Below are 9,427 nucleotides of genomic sequence, written 5' to 3' on the forward strand. Positions count from 1 at the left end.
AGGCACTCACAACTTCTCCAGGAACCTGTTCTAGCACTTTACCACTCACACAGTGAAAACTTTCCTAACACTTAATCGAAATCTCCCCTTTCACTTTAAAAATACTTTCTCCTTGTCCTATCACTATCTGCCCATGTGAAAAGTCACTCTCCATGGTTTTAGAAGACCCCTTCAGGTACTGAAATGCCACAATGAGGTCTCCCCAGAGCCTTCTCTCAACCTGTCCAAATAGGAGATATGCAGATAATAATCAGGGAAGGGACTTGAAAGGCAGCAGCTCACTATCAAGAATATTATCTACTACTGTATAGTCTTCTACTATCACAATGAAAGAGAAGACATTCATTTAGGAAATAATATTTCTCAAATGTTGCATGCTTTTATTTGTATAAAGTTGACATTAATAGCTTATGTACACCTGCAGTTTGAGCATTAAAGGATTTCTCAGCTGCAGAAAAGTATTTATCTTGCTATGATCAATGAATTTAAGAAGAAAAACAATCATCCCCCAACAGATTTTAAGACAGAAATTGACCACAAAAACGACAGGACACTATCATATGCAAAACGAGGCTTTCATTAGGTGGCAGCAGGACAATTTTCAGTGATATGTCCCTACAGAGACACTGTCAATTGTTTAAAAACGTATCTGCAACTTCACACAGCAAATTCAGAAGAAGCAGGGAAAGTCCCAAGACAGCTTATGTACTTCTGGTAGTTTAAATCCCATTTCTAGGAAAGATGTGTTAAATTACTTAAATCCTTTCAGAAAGTAAGGGTTAAAGTAGTAAGATAACTCAGGAAATGCTTTATGCCTGAGGAATGACATTGACACAACCCTTAGATCTTCAAATTTTCAGATCACACAAATAATGCTGTTTTCATATAGGTAAGTACCATTTTATAATGTAATATTCAGGACACTGCATCTTCCAAATAATTACATAATCAAACCTTTCTGAAGAATTCTATACAGGCCTGGTCTTGGCTTATACAGTTAAAAAAAAAATACAGATAATGTCATAACACTGCTGGCTAACATAACACTGGTTCCTAGAATGTGCAGCAAGGTCCTGTAACTTCAGATATTTCAAGCATAGCTAAAAAATATATCCAATATACTACTGTCATTCACATTTTCTCAACATCCAAAACTGTATGACCAAAAATTTACTGTCTGTAAGACTTAAAGTCAGCTACAATCCATTTTACAAAGACTAAAATATTCTTCTGTTTTTACTTTCTGCCTAGATAAAAGGATTTTATCAGACTACAGAAAAAAAACACTTTTTTACATTACTTTTCGACACAGACTTTAAACAGCACACTAGAGGATAAAGTTTTGAACAAGTTTCCCCTGCTATTAATACCCAGGTGTTCCTTGCATCTTAGATGTTCAGTTTACTGGTCCTCAAAATTTTCCTAACCCTTATGAAGGCTCTGCACATCTGTTACCACTACTTTCGGTGCTGAGGAAGACTTTTAAAGCCATCAGTCTACCAAAAAAACCCGTGATTTTTAACTGCAGCACTAAAAAGCTCTACAACCTCTGAGAAGTTTCAGCACCAAAGAAACACAAGACTCTACCTCTCAAGTCTGAATATCACCAAAAGCTAATCAGATGTCAGAATCATATCTGACATTTCAATTCCTTTTATCTGTAGCAGTAAGTTTCATAAAACATGAACAAGTTCATACTTTGTAGCTGGCGTCTACACAGACAGCTAAATAAATTATTTGGAACCACCACTTCAGTTTGTGGGTTAGTACACTTCTGTCACAACATTAAAGCTCTATCTTCCTCTACCAGAAACCTACCAATTTTTAAGTCCAATGGAAGCAGGGGCCTGGAAGCAGTACTGGATTTTTGAAGTGGAAGATGCTGTAAGATTCTGCTCACCTTTTGCACTCATTAAGCAAATATAACATTTATCGAAGTAGTCTTGCTCACAGTTTGTGAAGTATTCTTACACAATTTCTCACACACACCTAGCAATAGCCACAACATTTTAAAAAATGCAGTATCATACAGATAAGAACTCACCTGTGTTGTTTTACCAGACCCAGTCTCTCCAACCAGCACAAATGACTGATGCCTAACCAAAATATCTGTAAATCTTTCTTTATATTCCCAGACAGGAAGCTGTAGCCTTTTTTTCAGGATATCATAATATCGTGGGGTATGTGGTAGATTTGTGAAAGGGTTAATACTGTGTGGAATCATTGCTGGTTTTATGGCTGGTAACCCAGCAGCTGCATAATATGTTGAATTAGACGTAGGTCGCAGATCTTTCTCCTTGTCCCTTTCTCTGTCACGATCTCGGTCTCTGTCACGATCCCTGTCACGATCTTTGGAACGGTCATCGCGGTCCCTGTCCCGGTCCCGATCCTTCCTAAAAGGAGTTTAGAGACACAGCAGAAAATGAGACGCTTCAGTATTTAAATGCAGAGGAGGAATTTTAATACAATGCAACCCTAAAGGTGCCCAGTGTAAAGTGGACAGAAACCAAATCTTTGAAGGCTTGCAGGCAGCTACCTGGAAGGATAAGCACCAAGGAATAACAAGGTATATGATCCATACTATTAAATATACAGGGCTACACTTCTTGTACCTAAACACTACAACAGTTCTTCTCATTACAGGCAGGACTGAATAAAGCTATCACATGGAGAGATGAATGTAGTAACTCTCCTCATCTAATAATTATGAAGAATCAGCTGTGCAGCGTAGATGTCTTACAGTTCTCCCCATCCCCACTTGCTGCTGCAGAAAAATAAGAGAACACTAAATAGTCTTTCTGCCTACCTACTAAAGGAATTACTCTCATCCAAAAAAACTAACTCAAGATTATAAGCAAGCCATGGAAAGAGTTTGATTTTATTATTCTTCCACAATTACTATGTAGCTTTTTGTTTGTTTGTTTCAAGTCTAACACACAATTCTGACTCCATCGACTTTGATATACAGGTTGCTGAGTCTGGAATTTAAGACTTAAAACCAGCCACTACAGACACAGAATAATTCAGGTTGGAAATGACCCTTGAGATCATGGAGTTCAACTGTTAACGCAACACTACCAAGCTCTACAGTATCTTCTCCAGTACTACCTCCTATCACACACTTAAGACAGCATTTATGTACTCACATTTGTTCCAAATACCAAGTAGAAAAATTCACTGCATGTGCAAATGAAAAATAGTATTCTCAAACTCTGACCTCCATCTTTTTGAGAGTTTCTGATTCTGCAAGCCCATGCACTTGTTCTTGCACATAATCCCACTCTTCCTACAAATACACTCAGAGAAGAATCCTTAGTTTGACCCAAAAACTACAGCTATATGATTTTAATAAACACTCCCAATTCCAGACTTTGAAACAAGCTCTGCTTTACAAAAACAATCCATCTCACTTTAAACTAGATCGAGTTTTAAAGATTAGTGTCATCTCTGCCTGCAAAACTGAGGATATCCTCAGCTTTGTCTCTATTTGTGCATTAACTGAAATCCCATCAAAAAGACAAAACAACAAACTAAGTCAACACAAGCTTTATAGTAAGTGCACACAAACATTTCTAGGATTATTAGGCAAAAAAACCAAAACCTTGCCTCCATCTTCACCAACACTCAGGATGTCTAGAGACCATGTCCACAGAAAACTCCTGCGAACAATCCTCTCCACAGCTTGTTTAAATCATGCATTTGGCATTCAAATGTAACTACTGAAATAATACCAAATTCCCACCAATAGAGAAGATGCAGTAACCAAGATTCAATTAGAACTGATTCTATACAGTTCAATTCAAAATGTGCTGTGCTTTGGAAACAACCACCACTACTCTTCTTGTATAAGTGAATGTAACATATGCAGCCTTTTTTTTCCCCCTCAGTACTTCAACATATCATGACAACAGGGGTCATATTAAGGTTTTTTTAACATGACTGCTTTTAACACAGACTCATTGAAAATAAAGAAGGATTACAAAACATACTGTTTACTTTCACTTACTTAACTCAGCTTTATACAGATTTTCCTAAAGATTTGGACCCTGAGTAATTTAAAAATTATGACCCTTTCTAGGACATTTGTTTGAAACTGAGATACTTTAACATTACTTCTAATACAGTCAAATATTGTACAAGCTAGAAATCTCTTCCAACTGTAAAATACCAATAGGTTCATATTCTCCATATGGAAGTTATCCCTAAGCACCAGGCTCCATTATGCAAGTCAGAAAGGTTAAGAGCCTAATAGCATTTATCAGACAGCAACAAAAGTTTGGACTTGCATGATGAGCTCTTCACCTTCTAAACAGCTGCAGGTACCAGGACTGCTGCCCACCCTTTCCATGTGTCAGTACAAGCATTTCACTAGCCCTGTGAAGAACCAACCTTCCCACCAGCATTAATTTTAACTTGGATCAGTATCTCCGGTCTAGCTTCCTAAACACTCCCTTGCAGCACTTCTTTTCTGTGTTGGTAGCTACTTGTGTGGTCTTAAAAACAAAAATACAACCTCATCTTAAAAACAAAAATACAACCTCTTGAACAAAAAAGTGAATTAAATGGACTACAAATATAGTCCATCATGGAAAGTGCCTTTAATCCCCCATTTCTCAGTTTCTTCACTGAACACTTACAGCTTTTAAATTGTACAAACAGAAAGGAAACCAGTCAAGCTCTGTGTACATTCCAGAAGTAAATTATTTATATGTTAATAAAAAGAGTTGAGTCTATTTCTTGTTTTCAAAAAGCAGAAGAAAAGCAGGGGGCAACCAGATCCTACCGTAGAAACAACACAACATACAACACACCTTCAAAGTTACTCTCTAACACTTACAATTATATAGCAGCACTTTCTTTCCCTGAAACTGTTTACCAGTCTCCCACTATCACTGAAGCTTGGTCACACCCCCTTGGTTAACAAGTAAAAAGAGGAATGCCAGTTGTGCTGCCATATTAATTTTCTTAACTTTTCAAAAATGTGGCTTGGCAGTTCTTCACTTATAAACGGCCACATTTTAGTTGATTTTTCATTATTGCACAGAGAAAACAGACCTCAAACACAGAAATTAACAGGAAAATAATAATTTAATCACATTTGTCTTGTACCTGAAACTCGTAAGAGCCTCCATGATCAGACAGGGATTGGGATTCTTTGCTCTGCTTTTAAGTGAAAAAGTCTGGTCTGCTATTTGTTTTCACTTCCTTACATTCACACACATATAATATATTTGAACACAAAAGAAGCACTGTAGCAATCACTAACTAAAGAGTGCTTTTTTTGGGTAAAAAAACCTTAAAAATGAAAATGGACACAAAGAACTCAAGGTAAACCACTGATCACAGCGAAAGTTTGATCCCATCTAACAGATCATCACTATTTTCCCCATTACTAAACACAGCAATAGTTGATGCAAAAAAGGCAATACAGTTAAACAAAGTTCTTTTCTATACAGAAATCCACCAAGTACAATTAGTTTGAATGATACATCCCATTAGATCACTATCTCTGACGTTACACAACCCAAATATAGTTGAAAATAAAATTAATATATTTTAAAATAGTATGTTTGTAATTCACAGAAACACTGTAACCGAAAACCTTCCACACAATTTTTTTTTTCCAAAATATATTTTACTTCATAGACAATACTTCAAGTCTGGAAGAAAACAGATGTCGTGCAGATGTTTAAGGTTACACCACCAATTACAAACCTGTTGGCCAAGCAGAGCCCATGTGGCACTGCTGCCGTGCAGAGCCACCCACACCAACAGAGGCCTCCGTTAAAGAGGAACTAAATACAGAGCCACATGAAGTAACTTTCCTATTTTGTCAGGCAGTCCAGTCTGGATGCAAGACACACTACTGATCTGAATGTAAAGTGGTAACTGTGCTAGGAGCTCATCCAGCTTAATCCAGCTCCAAAACCACCTGAATTGCAGAAATGCACCCTCAGCAGAGGGAGACAGGTACACACACGCTTCTAACAAGACTCCACACATCTTCCTTATGTAAGCTGTAAAACCAAACCACTCTAAAATAAACCAACCATGTAACATTAGCATGACTTGTGCTACATGAATTAAGATTTCAGGTCATCTAAGAAAAAATCCTGCTCAGTAACTGCGTTAATAGTGAATTCTTCCCAGTCCTACACCATTTAATGCTTTTACCAGCAGAGGAGGGGACAAAGAAGGAGCACAAGGCCAGCACTGCTACAGCTTTTAGGTGCCGTAAAGGTCAATGTCTTCTTGTTTAACCCTGGTGGGAGCTCATCGCAGTGCATGCAAAATGGTAAGACCAAGAGTTCAGAATGACAATACCTGATCAGTAAAAACAATGACAAAGCCACGCCAAAGCTGTAAAACCCACCAACATACACACGAGGAAATACTGACCTGTGATTATCTTTACAACCAGCTGTAACAGCCGTATCACATTTAAATAACGCCCAGTTCTGACATAACTACTTGATAATTCTACAAACCACTCCCTACAGAAAAGCTGTAGATGTACAACTTTTCTGAAGACTCAGAGGAACTATTTCAATAGGTGGGAAATCCTACAAAAATGCATTAACAGAGACAAATAGCTCAAAATATTTTAAACAATGCGATTATAATGATCCTACAGATAGGAAATAAGAGTTGAATAATAAACGTTTATTTTGTTTAGGTGAGAAGAATGCATCAAACTATAGGGGCACAAGTTTACCTTAGAAAAGGCAAGTTTTGCAAAGACTGTTTATCAGTGAACATTAACTGCTACATTAGACTTAGAGTTATTGTAACCTCTGAGAACAAACCGAAGGATTTTTCTTAGATAAACAGTACAAAACAATGCGGATGGACTTCAGTAATTGTTAAATTCACGGAAGCCTCCTGTGCTCCATATAAAGAAGGCCAGACTAGATAAACACCGCATTTCTTTGTACTCCTTGAGGCTTCAGAAATTTAAAGAGCCGCCTGCCTTTCCTCCCCCTCCTGCTCAATTAGAGGGGAAAATATTACCTAAAGAAAGCTCTAAAGCAACGCTAAATTTAAGGACAGCACCAGTGCATTGTCTGTGTTCCTGCAATTACATTAACCTCAACAAAAATACGCTGAAGCGTGTGCAGTACGGCCCTAAAACGTCAACCTTCACAAAACTAAGAAAAAAATATAAACACTCCCTTGCCCCCTACCTCAAAACCCACCTCATCATGGATTCTTACATCAAGCCAAGCACATCGCCGAGGGCGATTGGGTGAAAGACGTTAACAAAGGAACACCGCTCCCACCAGCGCAGGCACTAACAACAAGGGCTGCACAAACCTCGTGCTCACCTCTAGGCCCACGTTTGCCAGACCTCTCAAGCCAGAGAATTAGTAAACAAATACAAAGGAAGAGGGGGGAGAAGGAGCGGGAAGGGTGAATATAAATATAAAAGCGAGGAACGGCAAACAAAGCGTGGTGCGGGGGCGCGGGCCCAGCAGCGCGCCGCCCCCGCCACGGGCGCCCAGCCCAACCCATTTGTCCGGGCGGCCGGGCCGGCGCCTTCCTCCCTTCCCCCTCCTCCCGCCGCTCCCGCCGCCATCCGCCCCCCCGGGGGCCCGCCCGGCCGACACCGAGCCAGGCCCCGCGCTCCGGGGAGCCGCCAGGCTTCGGGGCCTGCTCGGCCCATGCGGCGTCGCTGCAGCCTCTCTCTGCCTCGCGCGGCGGCCGCATCGCGCCCCGGGGAGCCGCAGCCCCGGAGGGGCGGCCGGAACCGGGGATGGGGCCCGGATGGCGCGGGAGCCGCCGCGATCCCCCCGCCCGCCCCGCCGCGGGCCGCGCCGCCCGCGCCACTCCTCACCCGTCGGTGGTGCGCTTCTTGCTGGAGCTGTAATCGTCGCCCAGATCGAGGCGGTGGCGCTTGGACATGGCGATGGCGGTCGCTCGGTCTGTCTGGCGGTCGGTCCGTCCGGGTGCGGCGGGCGGGCGCTCTGCGCTCCCTCCCCGAGCGGCGGCGCGGCGAGGCACGGCCGACAAAATGGCGGCCGGAAGGAAGCGCCGGGGGCGCGCGAGGCGCTGGCGCGCGGGCCCGTCGGCCGAGGCTGCCCCTGGGCGCCCGCGCGACGGCCCCGCCCCCCCGCGCGCTCCCGCCGCGGCGCCAGGGCAGCGGGCTGGGGGCAGCGGGCTGGGGGCAGCGGGCTGGGGCCTGCGGGAAAACCCCGCCGCCGGGCTCACGGCTCATACGATCGCCGAGGGGGGGAAAGAGCCTTCAGATCATCCGGTGCAGCCGGCCACCCGGCGCTACCGCTGTAACCGCTAAACTACATCACCCAGCGCCAGATCCAAACGCCTCTTGAACATCTCCGGGGATGGTGACTCCACCACCTCCCTGGGCTACTTATTCCGGTGCCCGACATCCCAACACGGAAAGACATTTTTCTAATATCTAATCTGAATCTTTCTTGTCTCAGCCTGAGTCGATTTCCTCTGGCCGCTCGCTGCAGCCACAGCAGAGGAGACCAGATCCCACCTCGCTACTCTCTCCTGTCAGGGAGCTCTAGGGAGCCACGAGGTTTCCCCTGAGCCTCCTCCAGGCAGAACAGCCCCAGCTCCCTGAGCCGTTCCTCTTAAAACATGTTTTCTAGACCTTTCACAAGCTTTTTGCCCTTCTCTGATCACACTCCAGCACCTCACACAGTACTTCAGGTGCAGCCTCACCAATGCTTTTTCCCTGTCCCTCTTCACAGTCCTTCTGCTCGAGATTACAACTTTTGCTCAGCTACTTGAATGAGCACTAGCTCCTGCTGCCTGAGTGTTGGAGCAAGGGTACATTCACATCAGTGGATCAGCTAACAAACATGAAAGTAGTCGGGAAACATCACCTAGCAGCAGTGACCTGTTCCACAAGTACAGCCAGCTCAGCAAGTGGGCCTTTGTCTATAGATTCACATTCCAAAGATTTGCTGGAATTACTTTAATATAGCTATTAAAATATTTAATGTAGACAAACCCATAGGTTGTTTTCTTTAATAGAAGAACATTTCTGTGCCTAGTTTTAGATAATATAACAAAATGGCACACACAGCTCTACTGGAGTTCTAGATGTTAGTGTAATAAAAATAAGAGTTCTCTGCTTAGAGTTATCAACCCAAATAAATATTCCTGGAAACTGGAGTTTGAACTTTTCCTGCAAAGCTGAAAATAATTTTTAAAGTTATACTGCAAAAAAAAAAAAATGGAGTATCTGTGTGGGCAGTTTCCAGAGGATAAACACTACAGAGTAACTCTCTCCATCCCAAATATCAAGCTTACTTGTTCTGCTGTGGTAGTCTACACAGAGCTGCATTGGCTGAATGCAGCTAAGGAAGGAGTTTCTGCACATCTTTCCAAGTGAGTTTTAAATTATGTCTATCTTAAACAAAAGGAAGTGTTTATTGAAATAATTTAGTAGGGG

At 42.4% G+C, this 9,427-nt stretch overlaps 1 protein-coding gene across 1 annotated transcript in view; it reads right to left on the minus strand.

Moving 5' to 3' along the window:
* The window catches only part of DHX15 (DEAH-box helicase 15), a 45,957-nt gene extending 37,949 nt beyond the window's left edge, over nt 1-8,008 (minus strand). Inside the window, exons 1-2 of the mRNA XM_066185549.1 lie at nt 7,835-8,008; nt 2,045-2,393 (exon numbers count right to left, since the gene is read on the minus strand). Of these exons, the coding sequence (XP_066041646.1) occupies nt 2,045-2,393; nt 7,835-7,902 (417 nt within the window). The 5' untranslated portion in view covers nt 7,903-8,008. The remainder of the gene's footprint in view (nt 1-2,044; nt 2,394-7,834) is intronic.
* Between the last annotated feature and the right edge of the window lie 1,419 nt (nt 8,009-9,427).

The sequence above is a fragment of the Chamaea fasciata genome, unplaced genomic scaffold (assembly GCF_029207755.1).
Source record: "Chamaea fasciata isolate MVZ Bird 193981 ecotype frontalis unplaced genomic scaffold, bChaFas1.0.hap1 SCAF_6, whole genome shotgun sequence".
In the NCBI taxonomy this organism is placed as follows: Eukaryota; Metazoa; Chordata; class Aves; order Passeriformes; family Sylviidae; genus Chamaea; species Chamaea fasciata.